The sequence below is a fragment of the Fringilla coelebs genome (assembly GCF_963513975.1).
Source record: "Fringilla coelebs genome assembly, chromosome: 18".
NCBI classification, from domain to species: Eukaryota; Metazoa; Chordata; class Aves; order Passeriformes; family Fringillidae; genus Fringilla; species Fringilla coelebs.
Window position 1 is genome coordinate 922,327 of NC_140044.1, and position 25,057 is coordinate 947,383.

At 52.7% G+C, this 25,057-nt stretch overlaps 2 protein-coding genes across 2 annotated transcripts in view; one reads left to right on the plus strand and one right to left on the minus strand.

Moving 5' to 3' along the window:
- PTPN1 (protein tyrosine phosphatase non-receptor type 1) overlaps positions 1 to 4,051 on the plus strand; it is a 29,825-nt gene extending 25,774 nt beyond the window's left edge. Inside the window, exons 6-9 of the mRNA XM_084217635.1 lie at positions 151 to 360; positions 737 to 898; positions 1,504 to 1,739; positions 2,258 to 4,051. Coding sequence (XP_084073761.1) covers positions 151 to 360; positions 737 to 898; positions 1,504 to 1,739; positions 2,258 to 2,462 — 813 coding nt within the window. The 3' untranslated portion in view covers positions 2,463 to 4,051. The remainder of the gene's footprint in view (positions 1 to 150; positions 361 to 736; positions 899 to 1,503; positions 1,740 to 2,257) is intronic.
- A 1,998-nt stretch (positions 4,052 to 6,049) lies between these two features.
- Positions 6,050 to 25,057, minus strand: part of RIPOR3 (RIPOR family member 3) — a 40,517-nt gene continuing 21,509 nt past the window's right edge. Inside the window, exons 3-22 of the mRNA XM_084217996.1 lie at positions 24,721 to 24,867; positions 22,476 to 22,554; positions 22,093 to 22,116; positions 21,907 to 21,960; positions 21,102 to 21,251; positions 20,605 to 20,668; positions 20,210 to 20,253; positions 19,527 to 19,652; positions 18,320 to 18,465; positions 14,244 to 14,373; positions 13,292 to 13,876; positions 12,179 to 12,315; positions 11,787 to 11,919; positions 11,235 to 11,343; positions 10,025 to 10,189; positions 9,711 to 9,869; positions 8,900 to 9,102; positions 8,496 to 8,579; positions 7,636 to 7,726; positions 6,050 to 6,859 (exon numbers count right to left, since the gene is read on the minus strand). Coding sequence (XP_084074122.1) covers positions 6,762 to 6,859; positions 7,636 to 7,726; positions 8,496 to 8,579; positions 8,900 to 9,102; positions 9,711 to 9,869; positions 10,025 to 10,189; positions 11,235 to 11,343; positions 11,787 to 11,919; positions 12,179 to 12,315; positions 13,292 to 13,876; positions 14,244 to 14,373; positions 18,320 to 18,465; positions 19,527 to 19,652; positions 20,210 to 20,253; positions 20,605 to 20,668; positions 21,102 to 21,251; positions 21,907 to 21,960; positions 22,093 to 22,116; positions 22,476 to 22,554; positions 24,721 to 24,867 — 2,728 coding nt within the window. The 3' untranslated portion in view covers positions 6,050 to 6,761. The remainder of the gene's footprint in view (positions 6,860 to 7,635; positions 7,727 to 8,495; positions 8,580 to 8,899; positions 9,103 to 9,710; positions 9,870 to 10,024; positions 10,190 to 11,234; positions 11,344 to 11,786; positions 11,920 to 12,178; positions 12,316 to 13,291; positions 13,877 to 14,243; positions 14,374 to 18,319; positions 18,466 to 19,526; positions 19,653 to 20,209; positions 20,254 to 20,604; positions 20,669 to 21,101; positions 21,252 to 21,906; positions 21,961 to 22,092; positions 22,117 to 22,475; positions 22,555 to 24,720; positions 24,868 to 25,057) is intronic.

Genomic DNA, 25,057 nt, shown 5'->3' on the forward strand with positions numbered 1-25,057 from the left:
TCACAACAAGAGACCATTACTCATAATGAGTTTCTTGGCTGTGCAGCTATAAAAGCTCCCTCAGACTGGTGAAACTTTGGAATTTAGTCAGCTGTTCCCCGTCCTGACTGGTGTACCCAGGCTAAGAGTTCCCAACCCCTGTTTCTGCAGAGCCAGGAAACTCGAGAGATTCTGCACTTTCACTACACCACCTGGCCCGACTTCGGGGTGCCGGAGTCGCCGGCGTCGTTCCTGAATTTCCTGTTCAAGGTGCGGGAGTCGGGCTCGCTGAGCCCCGGGCACGGCCCGGTCGTGGTGCACTGCAGCGCGGGCATCGGCCGCTCGGGCACCTTCTGCCTGGTGGACACCTGTCTGCTGCTGGTAAGGGACTGCTGGGCAGGGCAGGGCAGGGCTGGGGAGGGCTCCTGGCACCTGCCATCGCTTTACTCTGCTGCCCCAGGAGCGTGTTCCAAGGCAGGTCTGGGTCCTAAGTGGCCGTTTTGAGTCTGGGGAAGGGAGGTCTCCAGTTTTGAGTGATGCATGAAGACAGGCTTTGCCTTCAGGGAAGGCAGCATATTTGAGGCCCAGTGTTTTCCCCTCAGTGTTTTTGGAGACCCAGTAATGAGCTGCTGATACCAGTTGTGTGTGAGTTTGTTCATTCTGTAGCGTGGAGGGTGGTATGAAGGCCCTACCTAAAATGAGTCACTGTAGTGAACCTCCTCAGAGCAGAAAACATGTTTCACATTTCTATCTGCAGATGGACACACGGAAAGATCCTTCTTCTGTGGACGTCAAGCAGGTTCTCCTGGAAATGAGGAAGTACAGGATGGGGCTCATCCAGACTGCAGACCAGCTCCGCTTCTCCTACCTAGCTGTTATTGAAGGGGCAAAATTCATCATGGGAGATGCTTCAGTGCAAGTGAGTGCTCCTGGCAGCTCCAGAGAACTGCAGCAAGTGGGTGGGAGGAACAGGACGGAATGAAACTTCAAATTTGGTGCTTGCTTCAGCTTCAGTACGTGTTTGTATTATGGGGTTTTTAGGTACAGTGCTTTACAATCTGTCATGACCTAAAGTGCTGTATTTTATTTATTTCCAAAAGTACCTGTTTTGTAGCAGGTGCCACCTGTGCTTTCCTGCACCGTGACTGGGGTGGTGCTGCATCAGCCTCCCCTGGAATTTCAGACAGTACAAGTTTTCTAATATGCCTGAAGTTTAAGTGTCATGATTAAATTCATCAGGGTTTTTTATGGTAAGCAGAACTCTAGCAAAATAGATTTTATTTTAAGTTTTTTAGAAGCAGATTGGAATTTCTTGCTTTTATGGCCAATGTGTTTTGTGTAGTGGATGTAGCTTGGGCTTGGAGTTCTCGTGTCTGGTTTTTCTTCCTTTTTTTTTGCAATGCAAATGAAGAGCCACTGTAAGAGTTAATTAAAAGGTAGAGAATAAAGATTCTGCCATGGTAAAGTTTAAAGTTAGAGCAGCTTAAAAGAGAAAAGCTTAACAGGGTTTGTCCTTCCCTGAAGGAGCAGTGGAAAGAGCTCTCCAACGAAGACCTGGAGCCACCCCCTGAGCACACCCCCCCACCTCCCAGGCCCCCAAAGAGAACCTCAGAGATGCACAACGGGAGGATGCACGAGCACCCAGAGCTCCTGGCCAAGCCCCAGGCAGTGGAGGAGGAGATCAGGAGCTCGCTCAGCAGCGTGGAGGAGGCAGCTCCAGACAGCAGGGCCCACTCAGCTGCGGCCCCCAGCACAGACAGGTAAAGCACCCGCTGCCTGCCCTGACAGCTGGGCTCTGCACACAGAGCCACAGGCAGGGAGTGACAGAGGGGAAGAGATGCTCGCTTCCACCTTGAGATGCTCTTTGGGAGTTAAGGCTGAGCAAGCAGCCACATTCCATCCTTTTCTGGCTTTCTGGGCAGGTGCTCGAGTTTAGAGCTCTGGTGTTCCCCTCACCTGGCTGTGGGTGGGAGCTGGGTTCCTTCACTGCCTGTCTTGGTGCAGATTTGGGATGAGCAGTGAAAGCAGGTGGTGGTTAAAGCTTATTCTTAAAGGGCACAGAATCCTCCCAAGCTCTTCCTAAACCTCTGCTGAGCAGCCAGATGTGTCCTAACTGGAGACAGGCTGCGCTTCGGTAGCTGCTGCAGCTCCAAGAGCTTTCCAGCTCTGTGCTGTTCCCTGCCCTTGGAGCACCTGCATGGCTCCTCTCCTCCATGGCCAGTCCAGCATGGAATATTTGTTCCTACCCAGCCCTGACCGTCCCTCCCTCTGTCCTCAGCACTAGTCACGACACTGAAGCCCGGAGGAGACCTGTTGGGGACAACCCGCGGCTCTCGCCCCGCAAGGAGGAGTCGGTGAAGGAGAACTCGGAGGAGGAGGATGAGAACGTGGTGGCCACTTGGAAGCCCTTCCTAGTGAATATCTGCATGTTCACTTTCCTCACGGCAGGAGCTTATCTCTGCTACAGGGTGTGTTTCCACTGAGCAGCGGCCGGAGCCGCCGCGGGAGCGCCGCTCCCGGCTCGCGCTCGGCTCCGCGGAGCCCCTCCAGGCAGGGCAGCCTTGGCTCAGAGCAGGTAGATTTAGGGGGAAAGGCCAGAACTTTGGGTAGGGCTTCATGAGAGAATTGATGCACTAGGGTTTTATCCAGCCCTGTGGTCCCAAGAACATAATATTGTAATCTCAGGGCCTTGAAATATTCAGGAGTAAGCAGAGAAAATGCCAAATAGTCTGTTTTCCTTTTTTGTTTTCTTTTTTTTTTTTTTAAACTAAATAATAGAATTACAACACATTGTTGTTTTTAGCCTTTTTTAAAAAGCCAGTTCATTTTCTTTTGTTTCAGAAAAATAGGCACAAGTGAAACTTGCTTGTACTCTCCAAGTGTTGTAACCAAATACATGACTTACATTGACAAGTTCCCAAAAAAAGAAAAAGAAACCCACATACCTGAAGAATGTAAACTTTTGGAAGGGGAGGTGTGTTTGTGGTTGGTTTTTGGTTTGTTTTTTGTCTTTTTTTAAATTTGCTTCATCTTTAAAGACTGAGTTGTGGGCAGTGCCTGTGGTATTGATATATTTAATCTTGGCATAACTGTTCTTAAAGAGCTGATTGTTTTACTTGTGTTGATAGAACCAGGCTTCTGCATTTGCTCAGGGTATCCCAACACGTCCAGCTCTTTGATTTTTTTTTTCTTTTTTTTTTTCCTTTACTAAGTGTATCTCCTCATTGACTTTTGTTGCACTCTACTTGCACATATGCCTCTTTACATTGCACCATCCTTTCTAAAGCTGTTTTTACTTTTATATTCTGGCTTGGGAGAGGTCGAGGGGAGGGAGAGAAACAGGAAAGGGAAATTCAACCAAACCATGTCCACCAGCAGTGGGGCCATGCCCGTGGCCCATGGAAGGACCAGTCCTTGAACCTCAGCATTTGGAATGTAAAATGCAGTTTCACTCTGCAGCTGCTCCCTCGGGCCCAGCGTGGCTCTGAGCAGGGAAGCTCTGGGGAGAGCCAGAGCAATCCCTGCTGGGGCAGCTTCCCTTGGCCAGGAACAGGCCAGCAGAGCCGGGCTGGGCTCTGAGCAGCCCCGTGGCTGTGATGGCAGCGCTGGTGTGTCCTGCTTTGTTGGAAGCAGAGTCCCAGTCCTGGCTCTGGCAGCCACGGCTCAGCCCCGTGGGGTCCCACAGCAGCCAGGGCTCAGGGGCTGAAGTGCTGCTAGGGGAGGGTTGGGCTCTGTGGGGAGGACTGGCACTGGAAGGCAGCATTGCACCAAGCAGCCAGTGCTGTTCCTCGGGGTAATACCAAATTATTAATAGTTTCAACAATAATAGCAAAGATTTCTTTGCTTGTGTCGTGGTGCAGAGGACAGGAGCAAAGTCACTCCTGGGAGCTGTAGTGATTGAACTGCCCCATGACAGCTATCTGCAGCAGTGTTACTGATTTGTTTTATTTCTAAAGTCTTTCTAGATCTATAGCACTTAGCCACCCTCAGTGCAGCCCTCGCTGTGGAGGAGCCCAGGGGAGCCCCTCCACTCCGTATTTATTTTTGCCAAGCTGGCTGTAGGTGTAGCTCTTCCTTCAGTGGGTGAGTAGGTGAGGGGGTGGGTGGGGGTGGGAGTTACTTCTATTCTGTGTTTTGTTAAGCTTGCATCAAGGGCTTTTCAAGAGTACAATAATAAATCCTCAGGTAGTACTGGGAATCAATCCTTTACCTGTGAGACTGTTGGTCAGACCAGTACTTGAAAGGAGGAATGTTGTAATCAGTCAATATTTAGTTATATTATTGGAAACAGGAAAAATGAGTATAGAAAAATGGTAATATATAATGGCTCATCTGTGTATTTAAGATACATTCTGTGATTGCTTTGTCCCCACTGTTCTCTGCAGCGTGGGCAGGACCCTGCCCTGAGGCACCATTTGTACCCCTTTGTATTAAAGTGCATGTGAAGTCTGCGGTGTCCCGATGAAACACCACCTGCTTGAAAGGTGACAGAACTTATATTCCTGCTTCCTGATGTGCCCAAATGATATTTGCATGACCTGATCCTTAGTGGCTGTGGTTCAGAGGGTGTTGCTGAGTCTCTCTGTTCAGCACTGGACCGATTGGTGTTTATCAGAGCCCGTGTACTCGCCTAATCCTTGGCATGACTTCCCGTGGGATCCCGTGTGCTCCGTGTGCCCGGTGGTAGCATGTTCCTTTCAGCTGAGTGAGTGTAGTACAGACATTCCAGAGAGCTCAGGCAGCCCTTCCACACCTCCCCTGGCCCTGGGACACTGGGGGAAAGAAACAAACCCACCCCACCTCTGGCCCCCTGCCCAAGAGGGAATATTTTAAATGCTAGGTCTGGCAGGAAAAGAAAAGATCCTTCCTTTGAATACAGAGTTATTCAACTGCAAATGATTCTACCCAGACCAGGTTCCTGCAGATGACAGAAGAGCTATGAGCATCCTCTTGGTGCCTGTTTCTTTCCTGCGTTCCAGGCCCAGCTCTGACCCTGTCTGGGACACGGCAGCTGTGCCCAGAGCCCAGGGAGGTGTGGGCAGGGCTGGCAGTGCTGAGCTGTGCCCATTTTGTTTGCTGTCCTGTACTGTCTGTGGTAGTTGGGGGGTGTATATACCGTAGCACAGTGGGGTGTTGGGTAACCTGTTCTTGGAAATGGACAAACATCCATGTTAGACTCGTTAGAAAGTTAGTGAGCTGCTCTGCTATCTGCCTTAAGCAAATATTTACTCATCAGGTCTTTCTTTTTTACAGATTGCCATAGAATAAACTTTTATAAAAAAATATGTAAAAACTCAACAAAAAAGCTGAATGTTTTGGTATAATACAGTTTCAGGTATCTTGTCTTTTGTGTAAGCCGCTGCTGGGCCTCCCAGGTTAGAGTACAACTGTACAGTTTTTCAATCTCCCATACAAGTTTTCAGTTCTCATTTTAGTTGTAACAATAAAACTCTTTTTTTAAAGAACTCACTTGACTGTGTTATTGCTTCTGGGCTGGATCCATGGGCTCCTGCTTGACCCACGTGCACATGAGGGCTGGGGGGGTGGGTTTGTAGAGTAAAGGCATTTAAAAGTTGCTGTGAGAACTTCCTGGAGGCAGAGCTCCAGTAAAAGAATAGAGGATCCCCATCTCTCCCTGCCACCTCCATTTCCCTCTTCTGGTCTTTCACATGGAACAGTTAAATTTTAAGGGTAAGAAGTGCAGGAACTCAAGCAGCCTGGTTGGTTTCTGCAAGAGGAGATGCTGACCCTGTTTGCAGCTGCAGCTTGCACATCCTGGTGTTTGAGTTCCAGTACTTACCTTTGGTTTATATTTTTAAGGAAACTACAAATAGAGGAGTGAGTTCACCTAAGTGGAGCAGGACAGGGCAGATCAGGGCCCTGTCCCTTGGGGGTTTATTAGTGCCTCTTACCTGTCCCCAGGGCTGTAAGCACAGCAGTAGGAAACACTCCCAGGAACTTGTCTCAAATGGTTTATTAGAGCTTTAGAAAACAGTATGAAATCCAACAAATAAATACCAAATAGAAAAGTTTTATATATATAAATATGTACACACAACCCCAACCTCCTTTCAAGTATTGCACCTGAAGCCAGGCTGCTCCCCATGGGCACCCTGCCAGCCAGGGCTGGGGATGAGGAGGAGAAGTCTTGGTCTGTGACTAAATCCAGAATTTTAAAAAAACAAACCTGTCCCTCCCTCAGTCAGACCTGCACAGGGCAAATGCCTGCAGCTGAGCACACCCAGCTCTCCCAGAGCCTGCCAGGCCCTGCTGCACCTGGCCTGAGCTGCAGCAATTACAGGGTGACACAGGGAGGACCAGCTTCTCCTTCTGCAGCTAAATGGCCCAAGCAGAGGAAGCCACCAAGCAGCAGTGCTGGATTTGTTCTACTGACAGGGCAGTTGGTCTGGGAGAGTGATCATTTCTCTCCTTGGAGGATGCCAAATCAATAAATCACTTCCTGGGAAGATTGATCATATTGGACAGAGTTGGAGCAGGGGCAGCTAATTCCAGCAAGATGGAGATTTGAAGTCCAGTTAAGACTTGGATCCACCTTCTGAGAGTTCCCAGTTTTCACTTGTCCAGCACTTGAGAGATGCTGAGAGACAGAAAATAAATTCCAGCTCCATCAAGGAGGTGACAAACTGTCCCCTTTGGAAATACACCTGTGCTGGGGCAGGAGATGGCAGGGACAGGACAGAACAAAGGAAACCAGACAAACCAAACCCTCAGGCACCCAGGTGGCTGTGAGGACAACGGGATCCAGCTCTCCCATTCCACTACTAAAACACTGTGATTTCAATCTCAGCCTCCTGAGCAGTTTCCCTCAGCTCACAGCAGATCCTGTCCATCTTCTCAAAGGCTTGTCGGCCCCGTTCCCCTGTGGAGAGAGAAAACAGCCCCTGCTGAGGGACAGGCAGAGCACCCCGAGGAACCCTCTGGGGACACTCCTGTCAGCCTGGCTTGGAAGGAAGGAAGGACTCAAGAGTGACAAACATCCCTCAGGGAATAGTTTTCCAAAAACTGCTGGAAGCCACCGTGGAAAATCAGGCCTCCTGCAATGATTTCCATGAGTAACAGCTTGGGGTATCACAGCTGGAAAACCTGTCTCATGTGGGCCTGAGTGTTCTGTGGGGCAGGGCTGGAGATGCCCAGAACTAAGCTTGGCTCAAAGTGGGGTCTGGAAGAACACAACAGGGAAGTGATTGTCTCCTGCATGACCTGGCCATGCTCTGGCAGCATTCCAGCTGGTGAGCCCCCAGGAAAAGCACAAATGCTGGGCAGTAGGAGGTGGGGAACACTGACATTTTACCAGGTCCCCTCCACTGTCAATCACTTGTCACTTGGATTCCAGTGAAGTAACAGGTAATGAACCAGCATAAAACTGTCAGTCCTTATCTACAACCTTTTCAAAAGGTTCAGTGGTTCCTAAAGCACTTAATCCTTCAGGATCCCCTTGGTCTGGTTCTATAAACTTCATCAGGGGCCCTTGGCTGTTATGTGTGATGTAAAGTTTATCTTCATGGTATGAAACAGCTGTTCATTAAATATTTCTGTTATCCTGGATGTGTTCAGGCTGAACTTGAGGCCCCTCCTGCTCTTGCACTACTTCACATCCCTCTTTCAGACCATTTTAAAGCTGTACAAAAGCCTTACCAAAGGAAAGTGTAGTTTCCCTGGCTGCATTCCTGACTTCCTCTGTTTCAGACTGGCACAGGTGGGCAACCTGCTCAATGCTCTCCACAGCCTGTTGGAAAATAAGTTTTTCAGCAGTTTGGTGGGCATTTTCTACAAAGCAAACACAGACACAAACTCCCATCTCCTGTGACATCCAAATTCCACCAGGACCTTCCTCTTCCCCAGCATACTGGGTTGCAGTTACATTTCCTGATATGATCTCACCTCTGTTACCTTCTTTCCTCTTTTAGGGCATCAGAAAGTGTAAAAGTCCCAGGGTACAGGTCACGCTTGTGGGACCATTAATCAGTACCAGCCACCAAGGACCTTCACTGAAAGGGTTAATCCCGGCTGGTGCTGTGGAATCGACCCTGATTTGCTGTTGTGTGAGTACCTGTCTGCAGACATTGGTTCACTGTGTGCAAACCTATTACAGCTTAGGGCTCTTGGGAAGGGTGTTTCTGTGCCGTTTCTTAGAATAGCAATGCAAATATTACTTTTGTTTCCTGACTTTAATCAGCTGTTGTTAAAAATACCCCCTGATTTAACTTCAGATTTCTACAGTTAAATGTTGGTGGTTTCTCCTCGAGCTGGATGGCCCAGTCGGACGCGGTCCTTCAGCCCTGAGCATCGCAGGGATCGCGCGTCCCCCGCGCTGTGCCCGGCGGGGCAGGCGCTCCCCGTGCCCGCCGCTCCCTCTCCCGCTGCCCGGGCAGTGAAGTGATGGCATTCACAGCTCGGAGCCGCGGCAGCCGGAGCTGGGGGGCTCCCGGCCGCGGTAACCCCTCCCCGATAAACCCAGCCGAGCCCCCGCATCCCGGCAGAGCCCGAGCGCTCACCCTGAGGTTCTTCAGAGCCAGGCACGCAGCCTGCTGCAGCCTCGTGTCACAGCCGGACAAAGCATCCGTGTAAAACAGCACAGCCTGCGGCAAGACACGGCGAAATAAAACGCAAAGTCAATCTAATACCCAGCCCAAGTGGCAGGAGCGGGGTTACCCCCGTGAAACGAGCCAAGCTAGAGAGCACCGGAGCACCGCTGCCTTCGGGCTCGGTCCCGGCGAGAACGCGGCCAGGACAGCGGTGCCGGCCCCGGGGAAGCTCCCGCTGTCCCCGAAGTCTTCGCCGTCCCCCCCATTCCCGGCCGTCCCCCCCACTCCCGGCCGTCCCCCCCGTTCCCCGCCGTCCCCCCCGTTCCCCGCCGTCCCCCCCGTTCCCCGCCGTCCCCCCCGTTCCCCGCACTCACCCGGGCCCGCAGGCCGCCGCTGCCGCCGGCCCGGGCCAGGCAGGCCGTGGCCGCTTTGCCCACCCGGTGGTTCTCGTCCAGCTGCAGCAGCCCGAGCAGCCGCAGCGTCCGCGGCAGCGGCTGCAGCCGGCTCAGCCTCTTCCCCTTCAGCCTCTTCAGCGTCTTCAGCCTGCCCGGGCACTGCAGCTCCTCGATCAGCATCACTGCCGGGAAGAACGGCACTCGCTGAGGAAACGCCTCGGCCAGGGACACAGCCCCGGCCAGCTCGGGCTCTCAGCCCCCTCCGCACGGGTCCTCTGCATCAGCACAAGCCTGAAGATGCAGCCAATACCAGGACTGTTTTTAAATAATTCTTTTCTAAGACAGAGAAAGTTTTGGAGTACTTTCACAGGTTGCACAAGACTCCAGTGAGGCACTGGCTACCTCAGGCTACGAAATGCAGGTCAAGAACCTCTGCAATTTTATTGTTCTGTGTCTGGGTCCAGCTACAGCAGGGACCCAAGCCACAGACCGTGCTCAGTCCTGGGATCCAGCTGGAGGCTGCTCCTGACCCCGTGTCTGCTTTAGCTTTGGAATATCCCAGAACTATTTTCAGGGCACTTAAGATAAGCCCATCCTTCACACGGGGTTTGTTTGCACACGCTTAGATGCGGGAGTCAAGCATGCTTTTCCTGTTCTGATTAAAACTACCCGGTCATTCGGGGAATAAAAATGGAAACAAGTTGTCAGTGCAAGGGCCGGGCTGTTTCCTGCTCCGGAGCGGGACCCTGGCGGGCGCTGCCCTGCAGGAGGAGCCAAGCTCTGCCTGTACCTTCCTTGGCGAGTTTTGCCAGGTGTTTCTCCAGGCTGCCAATGCGGTGTCTCTCCAGGTAACGGTAGAACTGGAACAAAGTCACCGGCTCCGTTTGGAAATGGGAGGAGGGGAGCAGCCCATCACAGGTGAGGACCTGCTCCAGCAGCCTCTGCAGCACTGCAGGGAGAAGGACAGACACAAAACAGCAGGTTGGTTACACGGAAGCTGCTGGAAGCAAGCGAGAGCTTTGGGGTTTTTTAAATGCACAGGGACAGTTTTCAGCACCGCACTGCAATGAGATGAAGGCAGCCTGGCCTGTGCCCACGGGGTACCTGTCTCCAGGTGGCTGGGGTACTTCTCCTTCACTTTGAGCATCATTGTGTATTTCAGAGCGTGACGGAACCTTTCTGCTGAGGTCACCAAGATGCTGCTGCCAGGCTCTGCAAGATCGCTCCAGATTTTCAGATATTGCTTCTTCTTTTTAGTCTTCTGAATAACTGAAATCCAACATTTTAAAAAGTCAGTGAGCTCTAGCAGCTTTGGGATTTTACATGAGAAATGAGGCAGCAGATGGCCTATCTGGACGTGGGGCAGCACTAACTTGTATTTGTATTAGGGATGGTTTTGTTAAAAACGGGACATTTGCTGCCCAGATGTTCACACCTGCAAGCACTGAGCTCCTGAACTGCCATCAGCAGCTCTTCTGCCCCTTATTGTTCCCTTTATCTCTGAGTTATTTCCCGAAGAACATTCTGGCAGTTCAAGGGGCTGCCCTTCTGTCAGCCAAGGAGGTGCCACTCCAAGGGTTTTTGCCTCTGTTCCTTGCCCAAGGCAGAGCTCTGACCTCGGGGCTCTCAGACTCTTCAGGAGCCCTGTGGCTCCTCATTTGGACCCTCCATCCCTCCCTTTTACCTCCAGGCACGGAGCTCCTGCCTGTCAGACTCCCACACCTCCCCTGTCACTCTGCACCAGCCCCGCTCCAGGGAACAGTTTATTCTCACATCTCCGGGATAAAATCTGGCAGCAAACGCTTCCAACTAAAATTTGCATTCTTGCTGCTGTATTTACCAAGATGAGAACAAAAGCCTCCCAAGCCTCTCATTGTGCTGTAGCATTTTGTCATGTCCAACAGCCAATGGGAGAATTTAGTAGTGGGAAGACCTGAGACAAAATTCTGTGCCCACCAAACTGTTCTGGCAAGTGGGCCCAGAATTTGGGCTGTTTGCTTACCAAGGAAAAGCACAGATGTAAAAGAGGATTTTATTAAGGCTGCTCTGCTGCTCTTTGACTGCAAACTCCATCATCTACAACATCCCTGTCTAAGATAGAGTACCTGAACTGGTATTTCTCTGAGACCAACTTCTCCAAATTTTTTCCTTCTGTGTAGAAGAAAAAATGAACCAAAGAATGAGCCCTGGTTTAATGATGTCAGTGTTTGCAAGGAATTTAGAATGAAAGCCCTGGGTCTGGGGAGGCTCCAGCAGACACCCAGGGGTGCAGCTCTCCCATCCCTGCACGCCTTGGGGTAGGGCAGGTACTCACTTTTCTCAACAGACAGATCCAGGACATCCCCCAGGACTCGTGTCTGCTCTGACACTTCTTCCAAAATGCTCTCCTGGACCACCTGGGCTACGTTTGGGGCCCTCAGTTTCTGAAAGGCAACAGACATAACTCAGGAGCTGAAACAAGGGCAGGATCAAGCTCCAGATAAACGAGGATTTATTTCTCAGAATCCAGCTTTGAGGACAAGTGAGAAACCCCCAGCTGCTCTCAGGAGGCCCCTTGCCCACCAGACACCTGCTCCCTGTTGTAGCAGTTTTCACTCATTACACATGGCCCAAGCCAAGCCTGTGTGTTTGCAGCCTGCTCTGGCACAGAGCTGCTGCTCAGAGCTTCAGCAAACCCCAGAGGCTGAGAAGAGCAGCAGAGTTTTTCATGACACGTTCTGTGTGGACACACACACGTACCCTGCATTAATGCACCCCGTTTCCATTCTGAGTCTCTCTGCTGTTATCACACAAACAAAATATCAGATTTTCCTGCGATCAGAATCAACAGTGGCAGTGCCCTGGAAACCCCCAGGCTGCTCTGTACCTGCAGGAGACCTTTGCACAGCCTCAGGTGTGCCAGCAGCAGCACATCCAGGTTCTCATCCCCAGTGGTGACATCCCGGGCTTCTGGTCTCGTGTCACAGCTCAGGGACTGGAGCACGTTGTCATTGTATGTGCTGGTGAGATGAGGGGAAAAGAGAGTTACAAGTCTCATCACTGAGCAGAGTTGAAATGGACAGCCTCAACAGGACTGAGAAAGAAACCAGGTGGCATTGAACAGAAACCAGCTTTTTCTTTAACTGTTTATATTTATATTCCTCTCCAAAACCATGGGCAGGCATTTCTGTGCTGGATTTGACACCACAGCTGTTTCCCAGCCCAGTGAGGCTCCTGTGGGACCCCTCTGCCTGTCCCACGAGGTGCTGCAGCACATACCTGACACTGCCTGTCCTCACACTCCCAAACAAGGAGAGCTCGTCAGCGCTGCAGTCATTGTTCAGGAAATCAAAACTCTCCAGCACTGTCTCCACCATCAAACTCTCCATAGAGGAATGTTTGTGAAGTGTCTTCAGCTGTCGATGAAAGGGAAAAAGAAATACCGTTATTTGTAGTTGGCCAGCCATTTCACAGTTGTTCTTTGCTGGTTTTGAAATCATTCCCAGTAATAAATCACTTTGCTTTTCTGATTTCATTCTTATTAATTCTTAACAATCAGGTGTACCTCTCTGACTCCAAGATAATGTGCTAGTTAAACTCAAAACACGTTTCAATATTTTAATCTCTATGGATTCTTTATCTCCATGCCTGCCAAGGGTGGTGAGAGCTGATATTCTCTGCATCCTCAGTCACTAACAGAGTTTTCACTCATCCCCTGCTTCTGAGCTCAGAGCAGCAGCCTGGGGGGCTGTTACCTCCCAGCACAGCACCCACGAGTTTCATACCAATACTGAATTTCATGGAGCCACTACCTTTGTCCCCCTTGGAAAGGCTGCTCTGAGGGTACTTGATTTGGGTTGAAATGCTGTTTTTCCAGGGGTTTCCCTGGAGCAGGAGGCCAGGGCAGTGTGTTATCATCAGTTCTGGATCCCCTCCACAGCCCAGCTCCAAACCTGCAGTTCAGCCCCTGCCTGCTCTTCTCCAGGGCCTTTCCTCCGAGGGCAGGAGCGAGTCCAGCCCCTGCCAGCCGGGCAGGAGAGGGGCACAGAGCGGGGGCAGGAGAGGGGCAGAGTGGCCTTTCTGGGCTGCTGCGGTCACCTCGAGCCACACCGAGCTCGAACAACACCGAAAGGTTCCAAGCCAGCCCAGACACCGAGAGCCAGACACCAGCCCGGAGCTGCCACCGGGGCTGCCTTTGCTCCATCGGGGCTGCCTTTGCTCCCCCGGTCCGCGCCCACCCGGTCCCTCCGCAGCCGCTCCGTGCCCGGTTCCGCAGCCCCGGTCGCTGCCCCGGTCCCGCCCGATCTGCCCGGCCGCAAGTGCGGGCACACACGGACCCTGCATCAGGCGGAGAGTGACCCGAAGCCCCGGGAGCAGCCGAACCCGCCCCACCTTCAGCTTGTCCCGCAGGGAGGACACCTGGCAGCCCAGCTTGTCCAGCTGCGCCCGGCGCTCCGGACGCGACCTCAGCAGGCTCAGCACCTCCTGCACAGCCCGGTCCAGGCTCCGCGCCCGCCCGTCCGCCCGGAGGTCGCTGGCAGCGCTCCAGCTCCTCTGGCTGATGTTCTCCTGCTCTGCCAGGCGGCGGCCCCGGGCCTGGCCCAAGGAGTCTCCCCTGCCTTTGTGACGGGGGGGAACGCTGGAGGGGCTCCTCGGGAACCCATCCCCGCACGGGGTCTTCTTCAGGATGTCCAGAGTGCTGTGGTCTGGGAGGGGATGCTGCTGCTCTTCTGCTCCAGTCTCCTGAATAATCACCAGCGGCAACATCCTGTGGTCCAGGGCCGGGGTCGTGCTTCTGGATTCCGCCCCTTTCTGGTCCTCAGAGCTGAACGAGTCTCCCTCGCTCGTCTCCGCGGGGTTGTGGGGCTTGTTCCTCCCAGGGACATCGAAATCACAGGCGGCCAAGTAGCTCAGGATGCTGGGAGGCTGGGCTTCCTCCCCTCCATCGCCCGGGCTCTGCCTCTGCTGCAAAACAGACTGCAAAGAGATCCCCAGGTGAGCCTGGAGACGCTGCCAGCCCGAGGTCCCACCCGGGAGAGGGGACTCTGCCTCCCTGGCTGCCAGCAGGATTCCCACCTCGGACTACTGCAGCAGACACCCCCACCCCTGCCATCCCGGGTGCTGAGCAGAGCCTTGGTGAGGGTTTTTAAAACTGTTTTACAAATCTAAAATAGAACTCCAAAGAATAGGGGGTGAAAGAAAAATTTAACGAAGCCCCCAGGTAAACTGCAAAGGTGCCAGAGTGCTGTTTTCACATTTCTGGGTGTGCTCCTGGACAGTCTGCTCCAGCCCAAAAGCCAAGCCCCAGCTCTGCTCTGCCTTTCGCTCTCCCCCGTGTACTCACCAGGTAATACCTCTCTCTGAAGCTGGGGGTGTTTGGGGGGGTCCAGTTGTACAAGGAGCTCTTCCTGCTACCCACAGAAAACTTGGCAGTGCTCCCAGGTGACAGGAACAGGCTCTCCGTGTCAAAGGGGCTGCAGCAGAAAACAAAGGCCCAAGGGCCACTGAGAGCAAGCACAGAGGTGTTGGTAGGATTTGAACAGGGATGTTTAGTCAGCCACACACAGAATAAAATGAAACAGAAACCACTTCTCTAGCCAGAGCCTTCGATTGCTCCAGCAGAGAAAGACACAGGCTGTGGTTTGTACATGGATTCCTCAACATCCTTTGGACAGAAACCTGTGGCAGAGCCTTGGGAAGAGGAGCCCAGCGGGCCCAAGGCAGGAGTGCTCTGCCCTCCTGACACCAGGGCTGGCCCAGCACCGGGCAGTGACAGCCACAGAACCCCAGAGGAAGGAAATACAGCTCATGTAATGAAGGAGAACAGCCAGCTTCCCTCCTGCAGAGCACACACCACCTGGAAAAACCAATAAAAGCCCTCATTATCCTTCAGCTATTAATAAGCAATTCCTCTGGCTGGCAGAGGAGGCCTGTGCAGCGCTGCTTGGCAGGGTCTGTGCTGCACACAGGCAGGGATGAGCCAGCTACAGCCCCGGAGGAGTCTGCCTGTGGTCTGCCAGGGTTTGTCAAGGGCTGCTCCAAAGACTTCCTAATTACCTACTCCACCTCAGCCATTGGCTTCTCAACTCCTTTGCAAAGCAGTCCAAGGAAACCTGCATGAACGATCCCCTGGGATGCAGCTCAGCGGACCAGGAGACAGAAAACACATTTCACGTTAAGTAAAGCAGGTTTGGTTTCTATATGTGTTACTTATGTTGCCTACTGAGACGCCTTGTGGCACCAAAAGAAAGTTTGTTTTCCCACTTGAGCGCTGGCATTTTGAAAGCAGTGAATTTTTTGCAACGAATCTGCAGCCTCAGTGATTGAATACAGCTACCAAAGAGCAGGATAAAATCAGCTGAATTCAGCTGTACCTTGCAGGAGATGCAAGTGATAACAGGGACTAATCAACTACAGGGAAATTAATTTCTGCTCGCTAGCAAAGGTTGAAAAGCAGAGTCCCAGCCCTCTCTGGCTCCTCAGGTCGCTCAGGGCCAGTCCTGCAGAGCATCCTGCAGGGCAGCACTCTGCTCCCCTGAGCACAGAGAGGGCCTGGGAGCTCCCCAGGCCAGGTCAGCTGGCTGAGCCAGGCAGGGTCACCCAGCTGGGCTCCATCAGCCCCTCAGAGCTCAGCAACAGCCATCTGCACTGGCTCATGGGCAGAAATAAATCGGGTTTCTGACAGCAAGAGCCTTTTAGCCAAAGCCTGCTGTGTTTACTAATGGCAGCAAATGACTCCTACCCATGGCATTCTTAACAAAAGTCACAGGGATCCATTCCTCAGATTTTTCATTTTCAGCTTTTGATACTGTGATGTAGTAATGCAAAATGACACTTCTAGGAGAGGAACAAGAACAAACAAAATCTGCTTTGCCCCTTTGACAATTCCTAAAAGCCTCCAGCAAAATGCAGCTCTTCAGCTGCGTCCAGACCAGCACCAGCTCCTGGTCCTGGCAGGAGAGACTGAGAGAGGGCAGAGGAGACAGCAGGAATGGACCCTGCTCTGGAGCTTCTCTTAGCCCTGGGCTCTGAGCTCCTCGGGCACGATCCATCATCCCCCCACAACTGCCCAGCAAACTGGGGCAGCTCCATGAACCCATTCTCCCAGCCTGTGACACAGACAGGGCCCAGCAGGGCATGTTCCAGGGCCAGGCAGAGCAGGCAGATGAGATGGAGTGGGCTTTCCCCAGACACAGGCTGCACTTCGAGGCAGCCCATGGCCAGGAGCTGTCATGCAGCAGACTCTGCAAGCACACTATTGTCTTTAATTGTCACTGGCTTTTCCTCAGTTTGTTTAGTCACTTCCTGAAATCATTGACATAAAACCTCTGCATAGGTAGAAACTATGCAGGAATGTCGTTGTTTAACCTTAAATTGTGGAGCAAGTACTTTGAGGGGGGGTGGCTGTGGCTGAACTGAGAGAAAGAGTGGCTCCACATTTCCTGTCCACATTTCCCAGCCAACATCCACATGCCTGCACAGGATTATCCAGCAACAGCTTTTCAGGACTCAAAAACTCTATTAAAAAAAACCCAAAGCTAAAGTGGCCCAGCAGTCTGATCATCTTTGCTGTCCCCATTCTGTGCCCCAGTCATTCCCTCCTGTCCAGCCACTCCATGGCTTCAATGCCCCCAGAGCAGAAGCGTGGATAGAATCCCCTGCCTGAATCCCCCTGCTCAGCCTGTGAACCAGGCTGACATTTACACCCCCAGAAAGGCCAATTCTGCTCAAGCAGACTGGACTCGCTGTTAATAATGAGGTTTTTCTTTCCCCCGTTAAGCCCTGGGGAAATGCCCCAGGGATTTCTGGAATCCAGCAGAGAGGGGGCTGTTGGGTCTCCCCCAGCCTTCCCAGCCCAACAGGAACCACTGTCAGGTTACCCAGCTCAGCAGCAGCTCTGAAGGCAGAGATGCCCCAGTGGATCCCTGCCTGAAGGCCCTGCAGGAGGAACTGCCTCTTCCCCTAGGCTGCAGCTGTCAGAGCAATGCTGGCAGTAGCTGTGCACCCCCAAATCAAAGCCAGACCTTCCTTTTTTACTCTCCCTTTGGTTTTTGTCCCCCTGCTCCAGGAGCCCTTGTGAGCCAGCACTGCTCAAAGCAGAGGGGCTCTGCCTGGACGGTGCCCCTGGATCCCAGTGCAGGGCACTACTGGAGCTCTGAAAGGAGAATACAGCCCTCTTTATCCTGCATGTGAGACACACAACTCAGACTGCTGTTTAGGTTGGCAAAAAACCCAAAGCCTTTTGCCAAACTGGCCAACAAAGCCGTTCTGCAAGGGCCCAAGCTCATTCACACTCCTCATGGCACAATCTATAAAGGAGCTGAAGGCACTTTTGTTTGAGCCCAGAAGACCAGAGGCCTATTTAAAGAAAATGTACATTTAGAAGCAGAAGAGAGATCTACATTTGGATTCCTCACAAAGCAGGTCTAGACTGAAAAATTGCCTCTCGGGGAACTTTGGGTAAATCAGATGGATTTGTTTAGTTATTCTTAAATCAGAGGAAAAAGCAGCTGTTATTATGAGTACTGTATCTCTGAAAAGAGAAACACCCTGAGTTATCACACACAGCCTCTCTCTTCTGTAAACAGCCCAGCAGACAGACTGTCAGAGAGGAGAGGCCAGCTCTGCACCAAGAGCTCTGGGGAATCCACTTGGTGGGACCCCAGCACATCCCAGACTCAAACACAGCAGGGACACAGCTCTCAGGCTCTGGGAGATTCCAGGGGGGATTAACTCCCCAGGACAACGAGTCACCAGCAGCCCTCTCAGCTCTGCCAGCTCCAGGGCTGTGGGATGCTGTCCCCAATCCCAGGGACTCCTCCTGCCAGCCCCAAGCTGCACCCTGAGCAGCAGACTGCAGCCAGGCAGGGCACTGGGATGGGAGCTTGTGCCCAGCTCTGCCCCAGAGACAATGTGCTGAGGGGATCCAGGTTAGGAGGAGCTGAGCAGCAGCCCAGGAAGGAGGGGGCTCTCCTCATCCAGTCCTTGTAAGAGCAGCCTGTGTGCATGATTGATTCTGCAGTTCTGCCAGCGAGGACAGGAAGGAGGCAGATCCAGCAGTGGGAGTGAAGGACTCTGCCCATCAGTGCCACTGCTGGGGACACAGGAGGAGAGCAGAAGGGATTCCTTCCAGACTATAAACTCCCCACTGTGGCCACTGCCAGATCTCAGGAGGAAAAAGCATCAGAAACAGGGGCAGGAAAACTCTGCCAAGAGAGCCAGGACAGGCATGCTGAGGTGCCCTGGCTGTGGTGACACAAGGAGGAGCTGGAAGGTCACAGGAGCAGCTCCTGTCCCCTGCCCAGGGCTGGCTGTGAGGGGCAGGGGCTGCTCTGCACCCTGGCTCAGACAGGAGTGGAACCACGATGCTGAACCACTCCTGGAGCCCTGCCCTGCTCCCAGGTCCGGGGCTGTACTCACTTCCAGAGCACCTCCAGGCGCAGCTTGATGGTGCCCAGCTCGGTGATGTCCACCACGATGGCCTGGGGCTTGGTGCTGAAGAAGTTGGTGCTGTCACACGTCACCACCCCCACCAGGATGGTGGCCAGGCCTCGCAGCTCTGTCACCTGCAGGGACACAAACACAGCAGTTCCAGCTCAGCAGGCAAGCCTAAACCGCCTGCACAGAGAGAACAGCCCAGCTCACGCCTGCTCTGGGCCAGCAAACCAGCCTGACACGGCCCTGAGCCACCAAAGCTGAGAGCCACTGTCCCCACAAGGGACACTGACAGAGGGGAGGGGCTCAGGAGCTGGGGACACACAGCTGAGCAGCTTTGACTGCTCTGCAACCTGCTCTTTTAATCAGGGAGCACTGAGTGGGAAGAGCAGGGGGTGAGGAGGACATTTGCCAGAGATTTCATCAGCTGACAGAGAGAGAAAAACTGCCACTGTCACACAAAGTGGGACGAGTTCTTACAACAATTATGGTAAATCAGGGATCTGAATTAGCTTCTCACCTGATCCTCATTGTGCAGTGAAAGTAAACCCCCCCATAAACCCATTCCCAAAGGCAAGGTGCCAGAGAGAGCCCCCTGTGTACCCAGCTGCTGCCAGGCAGGGCAGCTCTGCAGGAGCTGCTCCCCAGCCAGAGCCCAGGGGCTGCCCTGGGGGACAGAGCCCAGCACAGCCCCCAGCCCCAGCCCCTGGCAGGGCCAGCCCCTGAGTGGGGCCAGGCAGGGCTGCCCACTGCTGACCCCACCTGCCAGAGCCACAGCTGGGTTTCCACACAGGAATTTCCCTCCTGCAAGAGAGCAGCACTGCAGGCACCCAGCGTCCACGTGGGGGATAACAATAATATCCACAGGCACATCTGTGTCTCCACATCCAGGCTGTGTCCTAGAAACTCCCAGATATTCATCTAGGAGTTCTTGAAAAAAACAAGCAAACAAAAAACCCTGAACACAACCACATATCCCAGAGCATGGGAAAGCAGATGGACTAATACAGGTGCTAGTGCAAAGAAAAATCAGAAGTAATGACCCTTCACTGGGCAGAGCATGGATTGACTGCCATTTTTTACATAGAAAAAGAAAACTATCTAAGAATGCTGAGAAACCCTTGGTAGCCTAAGGGGGAAGTAGCAGAAGACCCGTTAACCCTGCTTCCAATCCAACCATTATACACCACACCTTGATTTCAAACTTCTCGTGCAGATTGGGGATAAAAATCTTTTCTTCCTCATCCCATGTCTGGCTGTCATCAGTCTCAATTTTGCCTCTCAGCCTCCATTTCTGGCGGCCCAGTCGCACAAACACCTGGAAACCAGAGAGGAAAGGGGATCAGCAGATCCCAGAGCATTCCCTTCAGCCCAGGTCTACGGGAGCAAAGCCATTCCCTTGCCCCCCTGGACAGAGCAGAAAAGTGGAGACAGGAAGGGGCAGCAGGTTTAACCCCTGAAAAGCACCCAAAGGCACAGGGGAAGAGCCCAGAGCACACTGCCCTGCAGCTGGGGTGGTGCTGAGGCACAGAATGCACCGCTGCAATTCCCTGGGAAAGGTGAGGACAGGGAGACACTGGCTGCATTCACCTCGTGCCAAGGGCAAGCTTCCAGGCAGCCCCTGCTCTTTGACTGCAGGGCAGCTCTGAAGGCCAAGCCCTGGCACTGGGGTTTGTAGGCAATCTCTGGCATCACTTAAAGCCTCCCACCGATCACAGTCCCTCTGTGCCTGCCCAGGGCACAGTGAGAGCGCCAAGGCTCTGCCCCCTGACAGCAGAGCCTGCCTCCTGCTCTCCCTGCACACCTCCCACCCTGCCCCAGCCCACTGCCCCTCCCTCAGGGAACAGGACAAAAGGACAAAGCTGTATACTGCACCTCATACTGGTCTCCTGGGCAGAGACGAGCAAAGCCCACCAGCCCTGCAAAGAGAAGGAAACTCCCAGTGTCTGTAGAGCTCTACAAACCCCCCAGCAGCTCAGCCACAAACCCAGTGACCCTCTGGGGAACACCCCCTCTTGTCCCCAGCCCTGTGCAGAGCCAGCTCCCCCAGCCCAGCACGCTCCTAAAGCACACTCAGCATTTAACTGAGCTGAACAAGAAAGCCTGGCAGCTGGGTGCTCAAATATAAGACACCGTGGCAGGTCTGCTGGATGGCACTGGGGCAAAGCCAGAACTCCATCCAAGGTGTCTCAATAACAGGACTCCCAGTGGGTCAGAGCGCTCCCCAGATACCCCAAAGCAGTGAATGAGGAAAGGAGGAAGGGCCCTACCTTTCATCTTCACATGGAACTCTCCCAGGTGCACCTCCAGAGCCCCCTCGATGAAGCACATGTCCTGGAAGAAAGGCTGCACAGTCACCAGCTCTGCAGAGCAGCTGCTTCCCCACACATGCTACTTCTTTTAAAGGACTTCATTTCTTTTTTTTTTAAAGGACACACAAACATTTTCACCAGTAAAGGCAGACAAAAGCAAACTGCATGGATTCTGTTCAACAGGAAGGCTTCCACAGAAGAGTGGAGCTCCTTGACTCATCACTGGTTTTGTAAACCTAGCACAGCTTATTCCTTCAGTCCTCATCCCACACCTCCATGGAAGTCACAAGAGACCCCAGCACCCAGGCTTTCCCATACAACGTGTTTTTCCTACCATGTAGCTGTGTTTTATTCCCACACATGAAGCTGTTCACCCCCACCATTGACAAAAGCCCCCAGCCCGTGGCTGTGGAGGAGCAGGCAGGTCCTGGCTGGCAGTGGGAAGGATCTCCTACCTCTGTGCACTCCTGCACGTTCCTGTAGAGCTCCACCAGGCTCTCCCTGGAGGCTTTGGTGGCAGGGGACAGGGAGAAGGCCTGTTTCATGTTGGTGGCCCCGTCCCGCAGCCTGCACTGGATGCAGTAAGCTTCATAGAGCTCCTCTACCTTTGGGACACGCAGAGAAGGCACTGCAGTTAGCCTGGCACGGCTCTGGAAAGGAACATCAGCAGTGTTTCCTGGCCAAAAACCCAACAGCCGACCCAAGTCCCTCTGTCAGAGCTCTGCAGGATGCTGCAGCTCCTGCATTCACCTTTGCTCCTCGATATCCCTGCTTTCTCCAGGAACACAACCAGCTCTGCTTTTTCCAGAGCAGAGGACAAGAAGCAGAGTAACACTTTGCTCACAGAAATGCCAGAGCAGGGGTCCAGCTCCCTGGGCACAGCCTGGCAGTGCTGGCTGTGCCACAGGAGAGGCTCTGGAAGCCCTGGCAGGCAGCAGACACAGAACTGGCCCCCAAGGGAAGGGGGAGAACATGCCAGGCTTCCCAGAGCAGCACTTCTGAACAAACTGGCAGAAAATGCAAACTGGTTTCACAGGAAAACTCAGGTTGGGCCGTGCCCAACATTCAGCCTGAATAGAGCCATTCAGGAAATAAATAAATAAATAAAAATCCCCTCCTGCTGTAAAAAGAGTGGCTACAGCTCTCTGCAAGTCCCCAGCACTCTCCCCTTCAGCTGAACTGCAGTCAGAGTGTTTTCCACATGGAGAGATCCCTTACAAAGCAGAGGGAGCCCTACAGGCACACTGTACAGACCCTTACCTTGCTGATGTGAAACTCCAATTTCCTGATGTACCTCTCCACAGAGCGGATTTGCTTTTCAGGAGGGCAGAGAGAGAAAGGGATGTAAGGAATCATTTTCCAAATGAGCCATTAGGTAACTCAGCAGACAGAAGATCCCTCCTTTTCTCCATTTAAAACATTCCATCCCGTCCCCAACAGCCTTACCTTGTCCAGGTCGTAGTAGAAAGCCTGAAAGAGAAATGGCACAGGCTGAGGAGGAGAGCACCTGGATCTGTGCCACTACTGAGACCCCCACAGGTACTGCAAGAGTCACTAGGAGCATCCTAATTGACACCAAATAAATATTACAAGCACTGATCAGTGAGCAGACACAGCCCAGTAGAGAACCAGGATCTGAAGGGCACTGGGTACTGAAAAAATGAGAAATTTCAAGGTAAACTCCCACAGCTGGGACTGCCTTGCCTGGGACATTTCTGATGGTGATCCCACCTCAGTGTTCCAACTGGACAGCCCCTGGGAGTCCCAGGGGGAGAAAGCACCTACTCCTGTGATCTTTATTTCAGTATTTAACATTGAAACCCCCTTACCAATCTCGAGTTCCTTTTGGTGTCCTTGTGCCGCCCAGAGAGGTAGTCCAGCTCAGCCTGGTGTGCTTCCAGGTATTCACTGGGGAGAAAGGAAGCCCATGTCAGACCCTGGGGATTCATTAGAGATTTCTGGGGAGGTGCTTCAGCAGAAGGTTACGGGTGATGGAGGAGGAGAACATCAGATTCTAACGCACCCACAAATCACAGATGGCCCTCTCGGGCTTCTCTAACTGCTCCTGCATGACCCTTTCCTGTGAGGCAGCAGAAAGGTCCCTCTGCTCACAGGTTCCTCAGCAGAAAGGTCCCTCTGCTCACAGGTTCCTCAGCAGAAAGGTCCCTCACCTGCCCACAGTGCCTGAGGAGGAGGAGGAGGAGCCCACAAGCAGCCCCACCTGAGAGGCAGAGCCTCTCCCCATGGAGCAGCTGCACTCCCAGCCCAGCTCACAAACCCTGCCCGGGGCTTTAGCAAACAGAGCTGAAGGCTGTGTTAAGGCAATTTCTTAATCCTTTTTCCAGGATGAGATCCATTTTGCAAGGTGTGAAGCACTGGGTGCCAGTTGGCTTCTCCAGAGCTGCTTGCATGCAAGGGTTGTGCCTTTGGACTTTCCACAGGGCCTGAAACCTTTTCAGCTGGGACTCCTCCAACTCTGCTTTTAATACAGAGCAGACTTAGGTAACTTTTTCCTGCAGTGTTTAAAAGGGACCAGAATCACCTGGTAAACACTGCATTCTTAGACACAGTCTCCGAGCAGTCCAAATAACTTCATTTTAGACAGCTCCACTTCCTCACGCTGGCTTTGATGCGTTTCATTTTCTCCCTGTTCCAAAAGGGGGTCCCCCCAGACATCCCACATCTCCAGCACTCAGCTGGAGCTCCTGACACCTGCCCAGAGCAGCCCAGGGCAGGAGCAGCCAAGGCTGGAGGCAGAAAAGCACCACTCACCTCTCAGAAAAGCTTCATCACTTTTAGCTTTAGTATGTTAGAATTACCAGCTTGCTGGAATGGCAGCCAGATGGTTAACAGAATAAAGAGGTATTTTCTAGGGCTATAAAGAAACAGGCACGTAAAATATGTTCTGTACTGAACGCTCAAGCCACTGCAGCACCGAGTGGACTCAGTCTGCATTTACTTAAAGCTTGGCCTCTGCAGTGCTATTTGATCCAGTTGTTTTCTGTGGGTCCCTCCAGTCAATTAGTCACCACTCACTGCTGGCAGGAGGCTGAGCATGTGGCACTCGCTGCAAAACTGGGAACAAATTCTGACCCACTTTATAGCTTCTCCTCCCTAAGCTCAGATAAATTCTCAGCTCTGCAAAAACATTTGGCTTCCTTGTTTCTTTTAAATCTAAATCCTCTATAAGACATTGGTGGGTATTTTTAGGGGGAAGACTTCATAGTCTTTTATTGGCCTGAAAACGTGACACATCAGACTTTATAAAGTGTTACTACAGTGCATTTGATGTTCTTTGCTTAAGAACATAAACTATCCCCAAAATGAGCACGGTAGCAGAACTGGAGGGCAGCAGTAACGCACTGCAGGAGCTGCCAGGAGGGTGCCAGCACAAAGAGCTCCAGGGGTCACAAATCCAGGGAAAGGTATTTTATCTTCTGACAGCAGCTGCAGGCTGTAAATGAAGTTCCTGTGATAACAGACCCAGAACATTCTGGGGAATCAAAAAGCTGAAGTTTTCAGGTGAACCTGCTTAGACTTTGCCTTATGAGGCACCCAGAGATCGCAGAGTTAATTTGAACTTCAGAGTTTAATTCTATTAAAAGAGGGAGAAGAAAAAATAAAGAAAAAACCAAAAGACCCATCCTGACACCCTGCTAGAAGAGCTGACTGTGTAATTAGTTCAGCAATTAGCACAAGGAGCGCTGAAGAGCTCGGTGAGCCAGCCTCCCCTCCCCAGGCTGCCCTTGCAGGGCACACCTCCCTTCCAGGCTCGGGTTTGAGTCAGCTTTTGAGCTAAATAAACCCCACACTGCAGAAGCTTTGTGCCAGTCACTGCCCACCCTCAGCTGCTCCCAGGAGAGGGGCAGAGCTCTCTGCCCTGCAATCACCAGGAGCTAACACAGCCTGTGCTGCCAGCAGCCTGAGAGGGAGTGACATCCATTCCCCAGGGTCCCAGAGTGGGGCAGTCACCACACAGGTCCAGGGATGCCAGGTGGGGACAGGGCACAGTGCCACACACACTTCAGCAGCACCAGCAGGGAGGGCAAAGCACAATATTGAAAAAGTCCTTACTTAAGTCCTTTCTTCAAAGCTTCAAAAATTTTCTTCACCTGCAGTGGCTTTGGATCCCAGATGAGTGCCCCCTTCTGCAGGGAATTGTAGGCCTTGGGGGGCTTCAGGGACATCCTGGATCTCACTGAGCTTCTGCTGAGGGACTTGCTGCAGGAGGAGAAGGAGGGTCAGCAGGGGTGCAGAGCCCAGAGATGCCTGGGCACACAGGTCAGGGACACTTCTGCAATCCCAAACACACTCACTGGAAACCTCCACGTGCTTGGGCACCTGGGGGCAGGAAGGGAACCCCCAGTGCTGGCTCTGTGTGCCCAGCAGGGCAGGGCTGGGCACAGCCTGG